This window comes from Equus przewalskii, chromosome 17, assembly GCF_037783145.1.
Source record: "Equus przewalskii isolate Varuska chromosome 17, EquPr2, whole genome shotgun sequence".
Taxonomy (NCBI): domain Eukaryota; kingdom Metazoa; phylum Chordata; class Mammalia; order Perissodactyla; family Equidae; genus Equus; species Equus przewalskii.
Genome location: NC_091847.1, coordinates 33,656,626 through 33,680,689, shown reverse-complemented (window position 1 = coordinate 33,680,689; position 24,064 = coordinate 33,656,626). Strand labels below are relative to the sequence as shown.

The 24,064-nt window shown below is 42.9% G+C and overlaps 1 protein-coding gene across 5 annotated transcripts in view; it reads left to right on the top strand.

The window, feature by feature from the left end:
- The first annotated feature begins 709 nt into the window (after nucleotides 1-709).
- Nucleotides 710-24,064, top strand: part of CACNB4 (calcium voltage-gated channel auxiliary subunit beta 4) — a 241,374-nt gene continuing 218,019 nt past the window's right edge. The window contains exons 1-2 of one of the 5 annotated variants that reach the window (XM_070579765.1): nucleotides 710-1,248; nucleotides 1,738-1,821. In XM_070579765.1, coding sequence (XP_070435866.1) covers nucleotides 1,189-1,248; nucleotides 1,738-1,821 — 144 coding nt within the window. In that variant the 5' untranslated portion in view covers nucleotides 710-1,188. The other 4 variants (XM_070579772.1, XM_070579766.1, XM_070579771.1 and 1 more) reach the window with 4 other exon arrangements.

The window sequence follows — 24,064 nt, the reverse complement described above, 5'->3', positions numbered from 1 at the left end:
CATTAGGTGAAGGGGGTAGGGAGGGAAAGGGAGTCAGGACCTCTATAAGGCCAACCAATTGTTAAAACAACAGCCGTGTCCATTTGAAAAATCCTAGAATGCAAGGTGACATGGGCTGAATTAACAATTTGAGAGACGATACACATTTCAATGATGGATTTCTCATGCCGTAGCTATAGTTAAATTCGCAAATCTTTTTCTCCTCTCTTCTTATTACTTGAAACTCCTCCTCTCCACAATCCCTCTCTTTTAATTTGATCTCAGATTAATCTCTTAATGTGTTTGCAGGAGGAAACCAAGGGTTGCAACCATGGCAAAGATCCTGCACGGTTTCAAGGGTGAGTTTCCTCCCTTGCAAACAGCTATCCGCGGAGAAATGGAAGGCACGTGGCCAACTCTTGCTTTTTAGCAGGTCTAGAATGACCTTCAAAACTCCTTAGGACATGTTGGTCGCCCGCGGGGCTGCACCTCCCGTCAGATTCAGGCTGGCAGAATCTCCCGCGGCTGCCTGGATGTGTATGGCTCGCGGTTCTGAGGCTAGAGTTGACAAAACAAAACAAAAACACGGACAAAAAGCAAACCACAAAACCCCATGCCTTACCACAGTGGGCTGACGAGGGAAGTTGCAGAAGGAAGGGTCGGCTCTTGCCTTTTTAAAATTCCAGTGCAGTAAACACACAGACACACACACACACACTCTCACACAAGCGCCCCGGTTGGCTCTTCCCACTCCCTGCCACACTGCACCAGCGTCCCTCCCCAAGTCCTGATTCATGAACCGTGCCACCTTTGTCTCATTTTAAACTGTGCAGACTATTTTAATCCTCCCACCCCCATCCCAGATTTTCCCCCTCCCTGCATCCTCTGGAAAGCTCTGATGTAAGGCGCTCGCTAGGTGGGAGAGCGCTTCTCCCAATCGGCTCGGGCAGGCGACATCCGGAGAAGCCCCCTCTGGGGGACCTCTGCCTGCGGGGGCCGCCGCCCGGGACCCCGCTGCGGGCGCGGGGGAAGCGCCGCGGTCCCTGTAAGGTGTCGCGCTCTCAGAAGCGCGGGCAGGGCGCTGGCCGGCGCGGGTCCCGGAGCCCGGGTGGGGAAGCCCTGCCGCCCTCCCCTCTCCGGCACGCGAGCCTGCCTGGCCCTGGCTGCCCCCCGCCCCCCGCGCACGGGCGGGCCATGCGGCGGTGAACCATGTCCTCCTCCTACGCCAAGAACGGGACCGCGGACGGGCCGCACTCTCCCACCTCGCAGGTACCGCCCCCTCCTCCTCCTCCCTCCTCGGCCGCCCGAGAGCGCCCCGCCTTCGCGCCCGGCGCGCGGGGCCCCCAGTCCTGGGAGTCGCGGTCCTGGTCCCCACCCCTCCTCCGCGTCCCTTTCTCCTCCCGCTCCTCCTCTTTCTCCTCCTCCTCCTGTTCCTCCTCCTCACCTCGTCGGGTCTCTGCGCTCCCGCTCCGGAGCCCGCAGCCTTCCCCAGCCGATGCCGGGGACTTGAACCCCGCACCCTGAGTCTTTGTTAATGGATGTGGTGGGTGCTCGCAGGCTGCTCTTCTCGCGCATCTTTTCAGCCGTCGAGGCTTGGAAGGGGTGGGTGGGGGTGGGGGCTGTACCTGGGGTCCGCGGAGGAGATTTGGGTGCGGGCTCTGGGGGAGCCCCGGGAGCTGGTCCGGAGGCGGGGGTGGTCGCCTGGCTCGACGCTGCAGTCCTCACTGGCTTCTCTCTGGCCCCGTGTGTCGAGTCCAGGTGGCCCGAGGCACCACAACCCGGAGGAGCAGGTTGAAAAGATCCGATGGCAGCACCACTTCGACCAGCTTCATCCTCAGACAGGTAGGAGGCGGGCGCGGGGAGGAGGCGAGGGAGCAGGTCGGGAGGAGGCCGAGCGCGCGGCGGGCGCGGGGGTCCGGGAACCGGGCGCAGCCCCCACGGCGGGAGGGCAGGTCGCGTCCCCGCGCGCCTCCTGCCAGCCCAGGCGGGCGCCCGGGCTGCCTCCTTCTCCCTCTGCGCCCCCTGCCTCCGACGTCCTCAGGTCCCGGCGTCTCTGCACTGCCCTGGGAAGTTTGTGCCTGTGGACGGAAGTCGGCGGGGACCTGGTTTAGGTCAGGGACGTTGAATTTAAGTCTGGAAGTATTCCTGATTGCACCTTCAGTGCGTGGGGAAACGTCTCTAAGTCGTGCAAAACTTGACTTTGAGTAACCCGACCCTGAGGCTGGTTGGATTCGGCTGAGAGTGAGCGATCTTTTCTCTTTTGACCTATTTTGCATACTCTTGTCTGTCTAGGACTTGGGAGAGATCTCCGAGCTCTGGTCAAAAGAAATACACTTTGAGCAGAAAGTTTGGCGTCACTTTGGGACCGCTTCTTTGGTTCGCTTAATTAGGGAGAGACTGCTGGATCTGGATAAAGCGATATGAGCGACGGCCGGCGCTCAATTCCTGGGGTCTGGGTGGTACTACACTTAGCGTTTGTTTTCCTCGTGGTGGTTTTCTTCTGCGTGGTTCTAGAGCGCTTTGTGCGTGCTGAGGGTCGCCGGTTACGCTGAATGCTTAGGTGCCTTTCACCTTGACACAGGAAATTGGTCCTTAATTTTCATACTGTCCATGTGCAATAAATGAAAGCACCGCTCCATAGCTGCTGGGTGCTAGAGAGATCATGCAAAAGTGAGTCACCTTGATCTCTCTTTGGAACAGAGACTGTCGACGTGTCTGCTTTCCGGGTGACCTGCGAGGATTTCTTTTAACCTAAGCTCTGCTGTGGGCTGCTTGGAGTGACCTTGGGAAGTTCTTTTCCCTGTAGGTCACTCAGAGCATTGAGTAATGTGTTTTTAACCTATGATGGCAGCCGCTGTGCGTTTCTTTAGTGATTATCATCAGTTTAAGCAGGTTATCCACGACGAAAGGGTATTAGACTCAAAATTGGACTCGGACCTCTCCTGAAGGATCTATAAAGCACATTTAGATATTTATTATGCAGATCTTCATTTTCTGCATAAAAAGAAATTACTACTACTCTTTCACTCAGTGAGCACTAAGCATATGTATTATTAAAATGTATTTTGAATTCTGAATTCATTTTAACAGTGCATTCTATCCGCTTTGCAGTGCTTATTTACATATTTGATAAGTCAAAGACATTCTTCATCTTTAAAAAAATTTTGAGTTATGTGACTGTTTGAGGTTTTGTTGATGTTTATTTCGTAGGTGCCTATTTTTGGTAGTGTTTTGTGGTTGCAATTTTCTTAGAAATACTAATCATTCAGCAGTGTATTCCATGAGCTGTTTTGCTAAAAGTTTTGAGTTCATCTCCACTGTCACTTCACTAATGCTTTATTCTTTCAAGCACAAACAAAACAGTCAATATTCTTTCTAATATGCGTATTCTTTCCTCAATTTACTCCAGTAAACAATTATGATGTTTATTATACAGGCAAGATAATGTATGTATAAGTTCCTCTTACATGTGCTGCCATGTGTTGGCTTAAAAATGTAAAAGGCGTTACATGCTGAATAATTTTGGGAATAATTTCAACCAATGCATATTTTTAGAACTAGTATGTTTTATGTGTTTCTGAAACCGGGGTTTGTTGGTTTAATAAAATGATCTAATTTAAATTTAGGAGTTAGTTGTAATTGTGTCATATACACAATGTTCCTATTTTTTTCTGCACAAAAATAATACATAATGTTTGGGAGCATTTACAGTTCAGTAAGTATCTTACACGTGATCTCATTTCAATGGCATAATATGGACTTCTATAATGGCTACAATAAAAATAACTGAGGGATTTTTATTTCTTTGACAAGAGAGAAATTACTGCAAATGGGATTTAACAATATTTTTAAAAATAAAGTTAAACAGCTTTCACCCAAATGCCAAAACCACATTTTTTAAAAAAAGCACAACAGCTGTTTTTCTTATTAGAGCCTCATTATTTGTAGAATGACCAGTGATTTATTGATTTTGAATTCTTGATACATTGGAGTGATGGAACTTCTTGGTGCTATTTCATGGGCTGTGTGATGCTTTTGCACATTAAGATGATAGTGAGGATACCAATAAAAATAATGCCGCTCATTTCTCTGTCACGTATTTGCAAATATATGGAGGGAAAGCTTTCACTTAAAAAAAGAAATTGATGTGTCAAATCAGATGGGTAAGACTGGGCTGGTGGTGAAGGACAGAGGACAGTTGGCAAACTCACCTAATCAAACAATGTTTATTCTTTGAGCTGTACAGTTTCAGTGTATGTGTGTGTACATGCACACATGGTGTGTGCACACACATACACGTGCACATATGTGAGTTGGCATGAAAACAAGCAGACTGAGAAAGAGAGCCTGCCTCTACTCTGAGGACTGCTGGCAAAGTCCCTCCGGGATCTTTGACCTTGTTTCCTGGTCTACTAGATTGCTAGCCTCCACAATTTAGGAGGGGTGGAGGTTTTGGAATGAATCCAGGGAACAACTAAATGGTTTCTTTGAGGAAAGGTGAGAAGATTAAGCATTTTGCCATGGAGAGGAGAGAGAGCGAGGGGTGACGCAGTGACGACCTTCACAGTGTACACGAAGGTGTTCTTTGGAGATGTGATAGACTGTTCTCATCCTTCATTGAGGATGAAATTCAAGAATTGGCTACAATGAGAAAGGAATGATATTTTACAGCAAGACTTTCCTAAGAGTGTTGCTCTCAGTGGAATGGCTTTCCAAGGGAGGCTGTAGAATTTTCTCCCAGGAGATCACTCCTGACAGGCTCTTTATGAATGGATTATTTATTCATGTCTTAAATTTTTAGGAAACACTTGTTAAACATTTGCTTTGTGCCCAGCATTGTGCTGGTTACTGTGGAGGAGCAATGAAAAGATGAATGAGAGACAGCCTCTGTACTCAAAGGATTTTATTATGTAGTTATGGAGACATGGACGTATGCAAATAATACAGGGAACTGTAGCAAGGAAGAAAGGTGTGGACAAAATGCCCATGTGCACTGAGTATTGAAACACCCATGGGGGGCCGCCTGGTGATGTAGTGGTTAAGTTCTGTATTCCGTTTTGGTAGCATGGGGTTCACAGGCTCGGATCCCAGGCATGGACCTAGTACTGTTCGTCAAGCCATGCTGTGGTGGTATCCCACATAAAATAGAGGAAGAGTAGCATAGATGTTAGCTCAGCAGACAATCTTCTTCAAGCAAAAAGAGGAAGATTAGCAACAGATGTTAGCTCAGGGCCAATCTTCCTCACAAAAAGAAAGAAAAAAAAAGAAAAAGAAAGAAATAGCCCTGGCTGTCACTGCACATATAGTGTATGTGGTGGAGTACTCCAGGTTACTCCCACTGGGGTTCAAAGAGAAAACCAGCTCAGAGTGGGATTATTTTGTTGACCTCTCCTTGTAAAGTTTGCCCTTATGAGGACTGCAAAGTTTTACATGGCCTGGCCCCTAGCTGCTTCCAGCCTCATCTTGAGCCATGATCTCAGCTTTGAACACAGAGCTCGAACATGTCACCCTCCGCACTGCCATAGGCACTTGGCATATGCTGAGCCCTCTATGCGGAGGGCTTTTGCTTTCCCTCTGCCTAGTTAGTTTTTAATCTTCATTGAGACATAAGTTTAGTCTTTGCCTCTTTTTCTAACCTCTCTGATAAGGTCAGTTCCTCCACTAGGGGCTCCCAAGAGTGCCCTGTGCCAGTTCTTAATAGTACCTCACTATTATAATTTAACATGTACTTAAATTTCTCTGTTAGTGTCTGTCTTCCCATCCAGGTGATAAGTTCCACCAGGGCAGAGACATGTCTGCATTTGGTCTGCTTTGCGTCCCCAGCATCTAGTATAGTGGATGTTCAATAAGTATTCATTCAAGTGAATGAAGGAGTGGATGGATGGAAGACTAGCTTGACATATTTTAATCATAGGGTTCTGCTCCAACATTAACTCTGTTTAATGGGGAGAAACTGCCTTCTAACAAATCTCTCCTAAATTTAGTGGCTTAAAGCAGCAACAATATTTTTTATTTCTCTGTGCTAGCCAGACATTTCTGCTTTGTGTGATGTTATCTGGGCACTGGGATGGCTGAAAGGTCTAAAATAGCCTCACACATGTGGTTGGCATTTGATGCTGGCTGCGGGCTGAGAGCGCTACTAGAGATTTTGGCAGAGCACTCAGTTTTCCTCCACTGAGGCCTCTCAGCATGGTTGCTTCAGCTTCCTCACAGCATGGTGGCTGGGTTCCGAGAAGGACTATCCCAACAAGTAAAGGCTGAAGCTGCAGATTTCCTAAGACCTAGTATCAAAAGCTACATGACATCACTCTGTTGTAATCTCTAAGTCAAAACCAGTCAAAGGGCCAGCCCAGTTTCAAAGGGAGGGTAAATAGACTCTGCCTTTTGATGGGGTGCGGCAAGGTCACCTCACAAAAGAGCATGCAGAATGGAAGATTTTATTGGAACTATCTACCTTAGAGCATGGATCCTTGTGTTTTTTTAGGTATGCTAATCAGATGATCATTACAATAATTCAGTGAGCCCACACTCTATTTAGAGATCTAAACATATTTAGATACTAAATTGATCCTATAATAAAACAAGTTGGAAAAAAATTCTTTGAGTTATAATTTGGGCACTGGTTATAGACACATTTCTCTGATGAAATGCAAATTCATCAACAGAAGGTATATGCTTTGTTGAATAGAATAAGCTCTAAGAATAATCATATGCCTAGAGGCATGTATGCAAAATTTATCCATAAACTTAGAATCACAGAATTTTAGAACAGGAAGAGATTGCAGAGGGAAAGTACTTCACTCTCCCATTTTTAGTTGAATAAAACATAGACCCAAGGACATAAAGGCTGTCAATTTAAAAAACAAATTTGCCAGATCTGTTACCCTCAAAACGAGTTTATTCAGGAATAGCCAAAAGAAGTGCAATTTGGGATGTGCATGTTATGGAGAACCATAGGCAAATCTGGAGAGACCAAGGAAGGGGCTTTCCTTTATAGAGCAAAAGGGGAGTAGGGGGGACTGTTCCATACAAAAGTCCATTGGTGAAAAGTAACAGTTCAGGGTGGTGATGGCTTCTCATTGGCTGAGCTGTGATGTTTCTCATTGGCTGGGCTGTTTCCAGGCAGAGAGAGACATCTTCCTTCAGTAGTAAAGTAGTTATACTTCCCGTTGGAGATGCATGCCTAGTCTCTTCCTATTTGGAGTAATTGATGATGTATGATAGGGCATGAGAGCTCCTCCTACAGGCCTTCCTGACTCCAATTTGGTTGAGGTTTCTTTGATCAATTCCACATTTTCCCCTTTTGATCAAGATCTTTCTCTAACAGCATTGCTGATCAAGAGTCAGGTTCATTGTGTGTAGTGGTTTTGTCCCTTCATACTATGAAGGACCTTTCCTGGTTGTTGTGTCCCACATTGGAGGGAAAGTACATGGTGGTTGGAAACCACTTAGGCTAACGTTTGAGGAACAAGGAAGGTTAGGACGAGAACTCTCAGGCATTTCCCATACAAAGTCTATATTTTGCCAAGGTCATAGTCATTGGAGATCATCTCAAAGTGTCGAGCCAGCATCACTTTATCAGGCACATCATTTTTTATTTTTATTTTTATTATTTATATTATTTTTTAATTTATTTTTTATTTTTTTAAGATTTTATTTTTTTCGTTTTTCTCCCCAAAGCCCCCCAGTACATAGTTGTATATTCTTAGTTGTGGGTCCTTCTAGTTGTGGCATGTGTTTTTTTTTTTTGAAATATTTTTATTTTTAAAGAGTGGCACCTGAGCTAACATGTTGCCAATCTTTTTTTCTTTTTCTTCTTCTCCCCAAAGCCCCCCAGTACATAGTTGTATATTTTATTTGTGGGTCCCTCTAGTTGTGGCATGTGGGATGCCGCCTCAGCATGGCCTGATGAGTGGTGCCATGTCCGCACCCAGGATCCAAACCGGCGAAACCCTGGGCCACTGAAGTGGAGCACGCGAACTTAACCACTCAGCCACGGGGCCAGCCCCGGGCACATAATTTTTATGGAGGTTTGACAGGCAATAGGTATAGAACTTTAAATAAGTATACAGAGTAAGATTAAGAACAATACTATGAGCCCAGTTTGCAGGATGGTTCTAAACCAGGAGCCCAGACTGGAAAGGTAACTGGCTGAACAAACCAAAAGACAGTGGATTGTTGGGTGAAATTTGTTGTAGCCAATGTGTTTGCTCTCTTATTTTATGTAACTGGGTTTCTACTTCCCCAGAGGCATTTATCCATGTGGATAGGAGGTGTTTGCCACTGCACAGATACCTCCTTGCTCAGTGAGTAGATAATCAAGGGCTATACGATTATCCAGAACTACCTTGGCCAGTGAGTTAGGCAATCATTGCTGAGCTGAAACTGCTTTGGCTGTGGAGTTGGCCAACTCTTCTAGTGTCAGGGAGAGATTCCTGATCATCTGTTTATTGGCACTCACTCTGATCCACAGGAAGAAAGCTTTTCCCACAGAGACAAACCTAGAGTCAAGTCCACCTCCTGGGAATTCTCGTTGAGGGCTACTATGGAGATTGAGTGAGAGAGACCAATGAGAGTTCTCTGGGTATGCAGAGACAATGGGACAGTGAATACAGCAAGGGCACAATGTTCTTGTATTCTCCAGCTGTCAAGGCAATGTGCTGCCTTTTCATAAAGGCTATTACTGAAACTTCCACAGGTGAAGACATGCCCAGGGGGTGTACATAAGACTCCCACATAAGTGATATCATTTACAGACTCATTCATCGATGTAGAGGCATTAGTATTATATAAACAAGGCTCAGATACCATGTTGTTACATACCAAGAGGTTGCCTAAATACATGGACATCCTAAGAAGTGCACAAACAATTCGACATACATTGATGGTCCCCCCAAATTTTTCACACAAATAGTCAAAAGAACATGTTCGTTTTCTCCTTCCAAAGTTGGGTTAAATTAAAGCAAGGGACAAGTTTAGGTGGGCTTAGCACCCTGACTTGGTAAAATGGGCCAGCAGAGCAATTTAGACAAACAACAGCACTGGAATCCCAGTGAAATTACTTGTGGTGAACTAAGGGGTCGTTACTATCTTGGACAGATTGAGGTTTCTGATGGCAAATCCAGCAGGGAGGTTTTCCCCTTTTGCAAGGGGTTGGGAAACGTAGACAAGTGCATTGACCTTCCAAGAAAGAGAGGGAGAAAATAAAGTAAAAAGCGACATTGAGAAGAGGGTATACAAGCCAGGTCCAATCATCTTGGGAGAGCTGTCTGCCTCAGATGTCGGCTGCCTCAAATCCTAGTGAGTTTGATTTGGGGGTCCCAAGCATTTGTACAGGAGTAGATGTCAGGTAGATCCTTCTTTAGCTGTGAGTTGTGTACCTAAGGCTCGAGTCCCTGAAGTTTGGTTGCTGTCTGAGAAGTGAGGAGGGCCTAGTATAGTCCCTTCCAAGGAGATTTCAAGGGCAGTAAAAATTGGAAACAATAGTTTCGAGAGTCATGGCCAGACATTTAAGGAAACTAGAAGAATTTAGGACCCAGTCCAGCTTATATAACAGGTATATAAAAGAAGCTTAAAGGCAATTAATAGGACTAGGACTAGAATTTAATATCTACAAAGGTGCAAACATAAATTCTTCCTCCACAACTACCCCTATTTTTATTAAAGATAATCGTAGTAAAACTACTTTGTTTGTATTAAAATTGGCCTGATTATTTATATAAGTGCAGCAAGAATAGTGACTGACCATATAAACTCCCTTTTTAAAGATTGCTTTGCTGGAAAATTGTAAGCAAGGTGCTACTAGGCTGACCCTTCCAAGCAGTTTCTTGAGGCCATTTGGCCATATCTGAGCCGGCATATCTCTCTCTCAAATGTGATATTCTAGTCAAAGCCGTAGTAATACAGCCAGTATTTCCAGTGTCTCCTGTTATAAGGAGAACAGATTCTCATTGAATTTATGTAAATATATATATTGTCATGAAAAGAATACTTAAGATTTTCCAAATTCTGGAGGAATTAGGTAGGGAGAAGAGATAAATGTGCCAACCCTGTTACAAAGATACACTTTACCAAATTGATGTAAATTATAGATAGCTTAAAGAAGGGAAGTAAAGGGGGTCCTTCACATCTGGAAAACAAAATAGTAAAGCAATCCATTTTCCATTAGAGTTTTAGAAATTCTTAACCAATTCAGTGTTATGATCGTAAAGTTATCAAAAACTTTTATCCAGAGTACTTGGCATATTTTTTCCATGAATCTCTTTGAAGATGAAATATATTTATAAAAGCATCAGAATAAAACAGTAACTCTGTAAATGACAAAGGACTCCCCCAAAAAGCAAAGGGTAAGGATCAGATGAAGGTTTATTATAATGCACTTGACAAGAAAATTTGGGTATTTTTGTGACATACATTTTTTTATAATAACTAGAATTACAAGTAATAACATTATATTAGAACATAGAGTTTTAGGATTTTTCTTTTTTTGGTGAGGAAGATTGTCCCTGAGCTAACATCTGTTGCCAATCTTCCTCTTTTTGCTTAAGGAACATTGTGTGCTGAGCTAACATCTGTGCCAGTATTCCTCTATTTTGTATGTGGGACACCACCACAGCATGGCTTCATGAGCAGTGTGTAGGTCTGCGCCTGGGATCTGAACCTGTGAACCCTGGGCCACCAAAGCAGAGCATGCAAACTTACCCACTACACCACCGGGCTGGCCCCCAGATATTTAGGAATTTTATACAATTTCTAGAACACTTATATTAGTAACATTCACCCATACAGTGTAACCTAAAAAGCTTTATTAGCACTTATCTGACCATGCTTCTGATATAAGTTGACATATCAAATAAGCCTAATTAACATTTCTCTTTTTATAATGAGAGGGAATAAATCTTTTGACATGTTCCAGATGCTCTCTGGAAAATCCCAAAGTTACATCCAGGTCAAAAAAACTTCATTTAGAATTTGAATTTTTGGGAAGCTTGTCAAAAATAACAAAAAGTTTGGACACTTGACAAAATAGGATCACAGATTGTTATGAAATAACATTTAAGTATCTATTTGACCAAAGCAACAATAAAAGATTTCAAAGGCAAATACAAAAGTTTACATAGTTGTAAGGAACTTAACTCTTCTAATATTAAGAAGACTTAGTTTTCCTAAGTTATTAAAGACTTGATAAAAACAACACAGGAAATTATTCTGATAAAACACAAAATCTCCGTTCTCTAGACATATTACTTAAAAGGTACAGAAGCTTTCAGAATCTATTATCAAAAGCGGACCAATAGCCCAAGAAAACTGTGTCCTTTCAACAGGAAAGAAAGCCAAATTTTAATTTTGCATCAGCTTACTTTTGATATTAAAACTCATTCATTCCAACCTTAGCTGGTCCTGAGTGCACATAAAATTTCTCTCCCAAAATTCCTTTCCATAAACCTAACACAACTTTTTATTTTTTACATTCAGATTTTGTCCTGTGTTTTTCTCTTTCCTGTTCCGAAATAACTAGCCTCTCTTTAGGACAAAGTTGCTTTCTTTCCCTTCAACAAAGTGCATTTCTATTCCTTATACATTCCTTTACTGACATGCACATCCTACTCTCCTTGCATTGGGAGATGTTTCCCTTTTTATTTCTTGTATCTTTGGTTATGGATATTAGAATTTTTAACCCTTAAAATCCTTAATTCCTAGTGAAAACTAAGAAGTAAGCAATTGTGACTGGCAAATTTATAAATCTATCTCAATTTCTAGAAGTATATGCCCTTTTAAAGAATGCAGTTTTTTTTTAATGTGGCACAAGACATGGTTACTAACAAACCCAAATTTATCTTTAGTTTCTTTGCAATAGGGAGCCAAAAATAGATAAATTTATCTGGAAATAATTTAGGCATTCAATGAGTTCCCATCACTTAATTTAATCTAGCAAAACTTTAAGGTTTCAAGTTACCCAAAGGATTTGGGGAAACTACTTAAAAAGGTTCACCTAGAAGCTTTATCCTATTTACATCCATTTAATTTACTTGTTTTCAATAATTATGTTTAGATTTCTGATGAAATTTCACTATACCAAGTTATTTTTCTTGATGACAAATTTTGTAACAGAGATAACATGAACTTATTTGACTAATAAACACAAGCAGAATTAAAGATGTATGTCTGCATTACATTCAGACATTGATAACTTTAAACACATGCCTATTTAATTTAATTTAATTTAATTTATTTATTTATTTTAGGTAAGTAATTTATTTTTTTAATTGCAATAACATTGGATTATAACATTATATGGCTTTCAGATGTACATTGTAATATATTTTGAATTCTGTGTAGATTACATCATGTTCTCCACCTGAAAACTAATTATAGTCCATCATCTCACATGTGAGCCTAATCATCCCTTTTGCCCTCCCCCCTCTTCGCCTATGGTAACCACCAATCCAATCTCTGTTGCTATGTGTTTGTCTGTAGTTGTTTTTATCTTCTACTTATGTGTGAGGTCATATGGTATTTGACTTTCTCCCTCTGACTTTTTTCTCTCAGCATAATACCCTCAAGGACCATCCATGTTGTCACAAATGGCCGGATTTCATCATTTCTTATGGCTGAGTAGTATTCCATTATGTATAAATACCACATCTTCTTTATCCATTCATCCCTTGATGGGCACCTGGGTTGCTTCCAAGTCTTGGCTACTGTGTGTAATGCTGCAGTGAACATAGGGGTGCATGTATCTTTATGCCTTTGCGTTTTCAAGTTCTTTGCATAAATACCCAGCAGTGGGATAGCTGTACCATATGGTAGATCTATTTTTAATTTTCTGAGGATACTCCATACTGCTTTCCATAGTGGCTGTACCAGCTTGCACTCCAATCAGCAGTGTACAAGTGTTCCCTTCTCTCTACATCCTCTCCAACACTTGTTGTTTCCTGTCTTGTTAGTTATAGCCATTCTGACTGGAGTGACGTGATACCTCATTGTAGTTTTGATTTGCATTTTCCTGATAGCTAATGATGTTGGGCATCTTTTCATGTGCCTCTTGGCCATCCGTATATCTTCTTTGGAGAAATCTCTGTTCATATCTTTTGCCCATTTTTTAATTGGGTTGTTGGTTTTTTTGTTGTTGAGTTGTATGAGTTCTTTGTATATTTTGGATATTAACCCCTTATCTGATATATGGTTTGCAAATATCTTCTCCTAATTGTTAGGTTGTCCTATTTGTTTTGTTGATGGTTTCTTTTGCTGTGCAGAAGCTTTTTAGTTTGATGTAGTCCCATTTGTTCATTTTTTATTTTGGTTCCCCTACACAGTCAGACATGGTACTTGAAAATATGCTGCTAAGACTGATGTCCAAGAACATACTGCCTATGTTTTCTTCTAGAAGTTTCATGGTCTCGAGTCTTACATTCAAGTCTTTAATCCATTTTGAGTTGATTTTTGTGCATAGTGTAAGGTAATCGTCTACTTTCATTCTTTTGCATGTGGCTGTCCAGTTTTCCCAACACCATTTATTGCAGAGACTCTCCTTTCTCCATTGTATGCTCTTGGCTCCCTTGTCGAATATTAGCTGTCCATAAATGTGTGGGTTTATTTCTGGGCTCTGGATTCTGTTCCATTGATCTCTGTGTCTGTTTTTGTGCCAGTACCATGCTGTTTTGGTTACTATGGCTTTGTAGTATATTTTGAAATCAGGGAGTGTGATACTTTCAGCTTTGTTCTTTTTTCTCAGGATTCCTTTGGCTATTTGGGGTCTTTTGTTGTTCCATATAAATTTTAGGATTCTTTATTCTACTTCTGTGAAAAATGTTGTTGGAACTTTGATAGGGATTGCCTTGAATCTACAGATTGCTTTAGGAAGTATGGACATTTTAATGATGTTAATTCTTCCAATCCAAGAGCACGAACTGTCTTTCCATTTCTTTGTGTCTTCTTCAATTTCTTTCAGCAGTGTTTTGTAGTTTTCAGTGTAGAGATCTTTCACCTCTTTGGTTAAGTTTATTCCTAGGTATTTTATTCTTTTTGTTGCAATTGTAAATGGAATTGTATTCTTAATTTAAAGACATGCCTGTTTTAATTAGACCAACAACCTTAGGCTGGCTTTTCTTTCCTAAACATTAATCCTAGATCATGGAAACTTGAAAAGCATTTGGGTTAGTTTCTGTTATATTTCTGAGATTTAGGAATACTTAACTTATAAGCACTTAATTTCAAGTCAATTAAATAGAGCTCTTTTACAAATCAATTATAGCAATACCATCCAGAGGTAGAAAAATATCACATCTCTATAACATATATACATAGACATATATAACATACAGACAGGCACAGACAGAGATCTCATAGCTTTTATTTAAAAAACTTAAGCCATGTTTCAGGTACAAAACTCAAAAGAATAGTTGGATCCAAACTGTATTTCTTGCAGATGGACTAAATTAAGGTTACTTATTCAGATGGCCAAAGTCTTTTACTAAAGATTTTCTTATTTGCATGCTATAAGGAATCATTTTGTCTATTATTAAAAGTCCGGGGTAATTGCTTTTTACACTTTTTTCTTCTAGTTGTTTATTTGCTCCAGTTAACTTAGAAATGGTAATTAAGGGTTTAGCGTTTGAATCCTCAGAGGCTTTGATTTTAAAGGGGCAAGTTTTCACAGAGGGGGAGTGAGAAAGATGGTGCCAGGGATGGAGCCTGAGCACAAGGAGGCTGCGGGGTGGAGTCTGGGAAGACAAACAAGATGGTGCCTGAGACAAAGAAGGAGGCGGGGAACAGGAGACTTCAGAAGCCACATTGTTCTTCCTGTGTTTTAGTTATTTCAGCTAATTTAGACACTATCTTGTAGCGAGGCGATTTTAGAATTCTGTGTGCATTCAGAAGCCTCCAGGTAGCAATGAAAATAGACATACCGTTAGTTTTGCTTAATTAGAGAGCTGTGGTCTCCCAATTTGGTATTAAGAAAAGTGAGTTTGGGGAGATTGAAAATTCCCCATAATGGCTATTGTAATTCTGGTCTACTCTTGGTTAGTTTGACCCACTTAGTTAAAAATGTGCATGTAGGGGGCCCATAGTTCTTAAACATAAACCCAGCTGGTGTCCCTGAATGAGGATTTCCTTCAGAACATTTAGATGACTGGGACTCCATTTCTGAAATTTCCTCTGAAAATCCAAGATGCCAGAATCCTAACCCTGATCCCCAAAGGAATCTAAAAAGAAAGTTGCTGGGGGCTGGCCCCGTGGCGAGTGGTTAAGTTCGCGTGCTCCGCTTCGGCGGCCCAGGGTTTCACCGGTTCGGATCCTGGGTGCAGACATGGCACCGCTCATCAAGCCATGCTGAGGCGGCATCCCACATGCCACAACTAGAAGGACCCACAACTAAAAATACACAACTGTGTACTTGGGGGCTTTGGGGAGAAAAAGGAAAAATAAAATCTTAAAAAAAAAAAAAAAGAAAGTTACTGGATTCCTAAACCGGATTCCAAAAGGAATCTGAAAACCAAAGAAAAACTCTTGGATTCTCAGCAAGCCTGAGCCCCACAAAGAATTGTGGTACTTTCAGAAAATAACTGGGTACTCACCAAGGGTGATGCCTTTACCCCAAGGATGCCTTGAACCAGGAGGACAAAGGCACCCCCCGTCCCTCTCAGAGGGCAAAATCTCTCCTGATCCTGAATAATGTTGGAGAGCTCAGAACACAAAGGGAGTGGAGCTTGGAATCTGCGAGGAGACTTATCAAACTGAAAGCAGGTGGCAGCTCACAGAAGTGATGACCACAAGGGGTTCAGTGCAGGTACTTTGCTTGATTCTGGGGGTCACGGTCTCTTGGGGGTCACCTTCTTTGAATTCCACTTTCTGACACCATATATGTAAACTTAAAAAGCAAATTAGCCAGTTATGTTGCCCTCGAAACGGGTTTATTCAGGAATAGCCAAAAGAATTGCAATTTGGGGTGTGCATGCTATGGTGAACTATAGGCTAATCCAGAGAGGCAAACGAAGGGGCTCACTTTTATAGAACAAAAGTCCTTTGGAGGAAAGTAACAGTTCAGCAGGGCGACAGCTTCTCATTGGCTGAGCTGTGGCATTTCTCACTGGCTGGGCCGTCGCCAGGCAGAGAGAGAAATCTTCCTACAGTAGTAAAGTAGTTGGACTTGCTGTCAGAGATGTAGGCCTACATCTCTTTCTTTTTGGAGTAATTGAAGACGTGTGATAGGATGTGAGAGCGCCCCCTATGGGCCGCCTGACTCCAGCTGGGTTGAGGTTTGTTTCATTAATTTCCACAAGGGCTTACCAAGGGTCCCCACTGAGTTCTTAAGGCCTTGCTTAGTTCTACCACTGAGACAGGGGACCCTGACTCAGAGTCTACAGTTTTTCTACCGCAACACCCTTCATCCCTGAATAACTAAGACAGACACACAAACACACTTGTGAAAGGACATATATAGCTTATTCTTCTTAGATCCTAGAAATATTCTTAATTTGTGTGGTTACTGTGAAGAACAAGGCAAAACTGGAGAATCTGGAGACTGTCGCTTTTTTCTCAATTTTATCATAGGATGGAATTTTTGTTTGCATGGTTCTTGGTTTATGGAGGTTTGTTGATTTACTTATTCATTTATTTACTCACTAGTCATTGTATTAGCCAGCGGCGAACCAGGAAACAAAACTACTTGAGTTTTTACAACCCAGGCACTTGAATGTTTAACATGGTTAAACAGGTGATGGGAGAGCTCAGAAGCGGAAGCTAGAAGTTAGCAACAGCAGGAAGCCACTATCACCTCTGGGCTAGAAGGACAAGGAGAGGAAACTGTTACGGGAACCCAGGAGCCACAATCACCTGGTAGGTGCTGGAACCATGGGGTGCCAAAGAAGGTGCATCTGCAAAGAAGTGGAGAAGATGGGGAGAAATACTCTGACCACCCCCCGCCCCCCATCAACGGCGCACCCTAGTGTCTTTAGTTTCTTGGGAGTGCCTCCCACTGGCTGAGCCCAGCTGGGAAACAGCCTGCAGGCCTTGGCCCCATTGAGGTAGAAAGCAGACAGGGAAAGAGGAGGGATGAATCTGAGGGAAACAGGCGAGGACTGGCGCAACTGTTAGTATGTTTTAGCTGCATGGAAGGCAATAATGAATCATTTTCATCAGCAAAATTGGAAGGTTTTTTTTTTCAGTACCAATGTCTTTATTTATTTATTGTATTTTTTCAGGGAAAAGAGAGGGGGAGGGAGAGGGGTCAGCCTGTGTGTTACAAAATGATAGCAGATGGGAAAGGAAGTACCCGGCACAGCAAAATCAACCATCAAATAAACATTCCCCAGTGATAGGGTCACCAAAGCCCAAGGGCTTTGCTAAATGGCATAATCCAGTTACAATGAACTCTAAGGAAACATTCACACTGTTTCCTTTGTGAATTTTTTCTGGAATGCATCTTCCCATATTGAGATCTGACAGAGCAAGAAAGAACTCTGCCTCCTTTTTGCTCTTGAATAAATAAAACTGAATTTACAAAACTCCCAATTGAGGTATCTAATTAAGAGTAGCCAACCAGTTAACCAGTCATTTTTGCTTATCTCTGAGTCTCTGTTCTAGGCACACAGAGTTCCCTAAATCTCATTTTTGTAGAAGAAAGAACTATTTATGTTTCAGTTTAGGATGGTAAGATTTTATGGAAACTTAGATGAAGTCGGATTCAAATTTTAATATTTCTAGAAAATTATAGGGTGCTGTGTGGAAACTTTAGCTGAAAATGACCTTGGCTTTGCGGTGGCCCTTCTCTCTTAATTACTCCACGTGCTGCCCCAGACGGTGTCGTCCCTGGGTATCAAGGAGCAGAGACTGCTCCTTCATCAAGAGAAAAAGCAAGGGCAGAGCCGAAGAGATTGTGGCTTAGTCAAACCACATGGTATAGCTGGTTGCAGAAACCAGTCTCTCTGCCCCTTGCTGAGTCTGCTAACTCAGGGGGTTAAGCTGGGCCCAGCAAATCTAGTTCTGACGCATGTTTTCTGGCTGAGGTCATGGCGTTGTCCAAGTTCATCTTCTTCCTCCCAGTTTGGCCCTTTCTTGGTCTCATTTCTGCGGCTCAGACTCAGATATGAGCCCTCACCAGGGCGAGCGGGCTTGCAGCTCACTCACACTCACTGAAGACTCCAGGAAACATCCACAGACAGGTGGGGAGCGGGGCATGCAGGCCCACTTCTGCTCTGCAGCTCTCTCTGTTTGGCCTCTGTGTGCTTTTTAAGCAACATTTTGGAGCAGAGTGCTTTCTAGAACAGTGCCACCCTCTCTACTTGCTCGCCCTTCGCCGGAGCGTCCTTCCCACCAGGAGTGTGTGCCAAGAATGGGTTACAGGCCTCAGAAACGCCGATCCTCTGAGCCTGTCCTTCAGCAGGGGTGCCTGGTGTAGGCAGAGCCCCTGGATGGCTTTCACTTCCTTTGAACCCAGGTGTTGCCCCAATATTTCCTCTGTGGGCTGTGCAAAGCACTTCCTTGACCTTTCCCAGTCACACACTCTCTCTGTAATACCTCTCCAAATTAGAACACATCAAATTGGTAAGTCTCCAGAGGGCTTGGCTGTTATCCCCAACGAACCCCCATAAACACACCTTCTGATTGAAGCAGCCAGGACTGTCCTGTCTTTGAACAGTTACATGCCCTCCTGCTCCACGAGCCAGGAAAACACTGAGGTAGAATACAGCGCTCTCTGTTCTAGAAGAGTGTAAGTTACGAGCTTGACTCTTTAGCAAAAATCAGGAGTTTTACATGGATTCAACCATGTGAACTGGGGCAGGGAGAGAAGACAGGACTAGAAATAGAAGCCTGAACTAATGAAAAGACTAAATTATAGATTCAATTTTAAGGGAAGAGTTTTCTGCTTTCAAGTAACAGTAATGACAAGCTGTGTGCTGTGGCAACCTGCTTTCCGAAATAGGAAAGGCTGATGTATTATCAACACCTGGCTTGAAAGAGACCTTGCTTTCAAATTCCTTGAAGATAGTTCTCATTTTAACTCAAGTAAACAGGCCCCTCTGCAGACTTTCCTCTCTTCTTTAGAATACGGTTTCTTATTACACACATAAAACAGAGCAGAGGTCATTACTTGAATCTGAAGGGAAGACATTCAGGATTTGTACTTTCTGTACTGCAAACATTAATTACATAGGGGCTGGCAAGCTTATGTGACATCTACTGAATCTTTCTGATCATTTCACTGTAATCATTTGGATGACAAACTGTGCCTATTTTCTTTCCCATTTTATGTTCTTTGTTGGTGGAAGTGTCTTTCTCCAGGGTTGCAATTTAATTGCTGTGCCTGCAGTCTTTGTTTTGAGAGGAAATATTTTGTAAACATCAACTTGAAAAGAATCTGCATTTTTCCTGGTTGTCAGAATTGCTGGAAATGGGAAACTTTTGTAGTGTTGACGGTGTCCAAATATGGTATTATTTTTAGGAAATATTTTCCTAATTAGGAATTTTCCTTAGGAAAAATTTTTTTTTTGCAATTTCTTTTTTAATGCTTTAATGATGGAAAGACCAGCAGTAATGGAAATGCATAGTAACTTATATAGATGAGTTTATTGTGCTCTCCTAACCTTCTTCTTGAAGGGCCCAGGGCTAGTGTTAACAACTCAAATGCTTAGTCTGTTTCCAAATCGAACAGGTGGGTGAGATGATCACTGTTAAGGTTAGAGTGCTATATAGTCGTGGCTTTCTTATTTTTTTTAAAATTTTTTAATTTTTTCCTTTTTCTCCCCAAATCTCCCTGGCACATAGTTGTGTATTTTTAGTTGTGGGTCCTTCTAGTTGTGGCATGTGGGACGCCGCCTCAGCATGGCCTGATGAGTGGCGCCATGTCCACGCCCAGGATTTGGACTGGCGAAACCCTGGGCCGCCAAAGCAGAGCTTGCAAACTTCACCACTCGGCCACGAGGCCAGCCCGTGTCATGGCTTTCTTATTTGGCCTCTTTGTGCATGTGGAACAGAAGAGGGCAAGGCATTCTTTCGGCAGTTCAGAGGCTGTATTCTGGTATCACCATAATCTAATTTTAGAACATTTTCATCACCCCAAAAGAAACCTTGTACCCATTAGCCGTCATTCCGCATCCTCCTCCCAAACCCTGCCTTAGGCAAACCACTTATCTACTCTCATTGTCTATAGATTTGCCTGTTCTGGACATTTCTTGTAACTGGAATCATACAGTAATATGTGACCTTTTGTGACTGGCTTCAGATTTTTTCATTAACATACTCTTTCACCAGCCCGAGGGGCTCCGGTTGTAGTCCTGGTCTAAATGTGCACATGCTGGCCTGCGTGTGGAAGGGGACTTGCCTTTCCTTAGCCTGTGTCCCGGAGAGCTTTTCAAGTTGTGGTGTTGAATAGGGCAGATGGTATTTATATTTATTTTGGATCTGCAGCCTCAGGTCATAAAGCCGAATTTCTGAGGGGGCAAAACGATTTGACCTGCATGGAAATCAAACCCCTGACCTTGGCCTTCTTATCATCAGATTGAACAAAACTGAGTGAGTCTCATCTGTAGAAGGGGATTTATGGAATAGGATGGGGTCGACGGGATTAAAGAAAAGTGTCTGAACAATGTAAGTGGTTATAGCCATCGTTTTCAATAATTTTTAGTAATAGAAATGTCTTGGGTACTTACAATTCAAAATACTTCTTTTATTTTATCTAGATGTTCATAATAACTCGGCTCTGGTCATTATAATATTTCTTCCTTGAGAGAGAGAATTAAGGAGGAAGCAGAGTGCTCGAGTCCCAAGCTAAGTACACTATTTATGGGAGTTATTGGGTCTGTGAAACTGCACTCTCTATGTGCCAGGTGCTGCTCAGTTATATTTGAGCACTTCCCTGGGGGACAAAAGTCAATTATCAGCACAGTTGTGTGGGAAAGAAATAGGTCAGCTGCGAACATTCTCTGCTAATTTCAGAAAGCTTGAGAGGTGATTTAGTTGGGGGGATAGTTTTCATTCGTTTGGCCGCCCTGTCGTAGGGAGACCTTCTGGTGGGGAAGGCTGTTTTCCGTTTGGTGTTGGCTGTCATATTCATTTACTTTACTATAATACAAATATTTCTTTTGATACCATAAAATGAAAATTAAACCAAACAATATAGTTTTTAAAAAACTATGGCAAATACACATTGTATGAGTAATGTGTACTAGGAATTTTATTATTATTATTGTTATCGCTATTTCTATATGAGTAGAGATGCTCAGGGTTTAAACCCAATAAAATGCAAATTTAATATTTCCAAGTATTTTGTTTAAATTTCTACATAGGAAGAGTGAAAAGTATTAGTTTTTAAAAAGAAAAGGAAGGACATTGATATTTTTTAAACTTTTTTTTATTGTGATAGAAGATACATAACATAAAATTTACCATTTTAACCATTTTTTAAGTGTATAATTTGGTGGCATTAAGTACATTCACTAGAGTTATTTCTTTTTAGTGGGTGTGGCAGGCTATTTAAAAAGTGCAGACAGGCAAAACTGAAATATATCCAACCTGTGTAAATACGCTAAAAAGGTCCACCATTATCCAGGCTCCTGACACAGCTGTGGTCCCGCTTAAAGCAACAGAAAACAGACCTCGGAGTGCTTCACCAGGCCGGGGCGACGTTGGGAGAAGCACAGAGCGCTGTGGAAACTGACGGGACCCTCAGGGTGGGCCTGGGAGTCAGGGCTGGTCCGGGAGCCTGCGCGGGCTGGTGCCCCGCCCCAGAAGACCTGTTCTCACAAGCCTGAATGCTTCTCTTCTCCCTCCGCTCTCTGAAGTGGGAACAGTTTCAAGATGCTTTGGGTTCCCGAGCAGCCTATTTTAACAATGTGGAAGTTCGCAGGAGTCTTAAGGGACTCTGGTGATTCATACCTATTGCAGTTTGACCTATACTTACAGATACACCCGTTTTACCCCCTTCCATGGGCCACCGCAACAAGGCGGACATGCTCGCCCACAAAGACCTCAGGCTCCCTGGATCCGTTTGTCCTTTCACACACACTGGCCTCCCCTTACTTTGCCATCAGAAAGCTGGTCCCCTCTGCCTCTGCTACAAGCACACCTGCCCAGACTTGGACTCAGCCCCTACTTTCTTCCCTGCGCCCCTCCGTCATGCCATTACTTCTCTTTGAAGAAGGTCTCACCATTTCCACCTCATGATGATCTTTCCATCTGTCAAACACCTCTAGAACTTTCTCCTCCATGAAGCTCTGTAATATGGTCTCCTCGGCGCTCCCTGATATTCTGAGTGTTCACCTGTTAAATTCTGCTTTGTGTGGCCTGGATGTCCCTGTGGCCCGAGAGCCTGTAGGTGTACGTGGACATTGTCACTAACAGATCATGTGGGACAAGAGGCAGGAGGAGTAGGAGAAGTTGTCGGGTGTCAACATTAATAATCCACATTTTGCTTGTTCACCTTTGCTCCTTGTACACATGGGACCTCGACACCTTGCCTCCTGATATCTTACTCATTTCTGTGAGTCCAAGGGGTGTTCGCCACCCTGTCCCTCGTTGATGTCTGCTGCCACAAGCCTTTGAAGGCAGCTCCCCCCCTGCTCTGCTTTCGTCCGTGAGAACACTGCTTCCTTCTAACTCAGATGCTATTTCTCAGGCAAAACCTAGAAGGTGGCAGACAGCACCATAGTCTTCAGCCTCTCTGGACAACATGTGCTCCAGACTTCCCCAACTCTGGGTCACGTTCTGTCCTTTGGCCCTCGAGTGACACCTCCTCTGCCTTCCATCTCACAGATTCCCTGGTTAAGCTAGCTTCCGTACTTTCTACCTGCATCTCTCTCTCTAGCTTATGCTGGGGAGCAGACATCATTCTGACCCTGCCCCAGGACTGTACACGAAACTTGCTTCTAGCAGCGACTGTCATGCATGTGGACCCACACAAATCGATGTAGGCACAGACAAACTTTGAATCTTCTTTTAGACTGAGCGGTAACATATTCATAATAATTTCTGTATTTTTCTTTATTTTTGTTTTATAAATTTGCATTGAGGGGGGTGAATTAGAAGTAAGAGGAGATGGGAAGGTAATATTAAAGGCCTGGATAGGGGATTAGAATGGAAAACTTTGGACAGAAGGAGGGTACTAGGTGCCTGGGGAGAAAGATAGTGGCTGGTAGGAGATGGTTTCAGAAAGGGTAGTGAATGAGAATCAAACTTGGTCTATTTCAAACTTTGTTCTGGATCTGTATCTGTTAGGAATCTTTCAGTTGCAAATAAACAGAAGCTCAACACAAATTGGCTAAGGCGAAATAGAGAATTATTGGCTCCTGCAAGTGAAAAGTCCAGGGGTAGGTCTGGCTGGCTTCAGGTATGGCTTGTTCCAGAGATTTATGACTTAATCAGGGCTTCTACTCCCTTTCTGTGCAATTCTTTCAACACTGCGTGCTGTTCTGTGCTCAATTCTGTGTTCTGGCTTAGGCCTCAGTTTAGCACCTGTCATGGTGGCAGCAGTGGCCACAGTGGTTCAGGATCTCCCATTCATCTTCTGCCCTGTTCAGAGGGAAAGATAGCTTCTCTTATGGTAGCTCCAGGAGAAAGGAAGAGGAGGTGGATTTTTTCCCCCAGAAGCACCAGCCTCCATGAAACACAACACACAACACACAAAACACACGCATGTTTCTTGAGTCTTATTGGCCTGAAACGACCCGTGAACCAACACTTTAGCCAGAGGACTGCCTGAAGCCAGTGGCTGGTGACTCCTAGAGATGAGACTGGGGTCAGCCCCACCATGGCTGAGAATGGGGAGGACCAGTTCCCTAAAGGCATTTTGGGAGCTAGTGATATATGGAGGGGAAAATGGACGCTGCAGAAGCCGTTAGCCAGACATTTACTCAAGGAAGAACCCTCATGCGGACCCAGGCAAGATGGTGGGAAGTTCTTCCTTCTCCTGCTCCTCCTTCCGCGTGTGCCGCATGTTTCAGCCACTTTATGGGTTGAATAAGGTGGTTGTTTTTTTAAAATTGTGGTAAAATACATATAAAGTTTTACCTTGTTCACTGAACGTACTTCAGTTTAGTGATATTGAAGTACGTTCACATTATTGTGCTACCATCACCACCGTCCATCC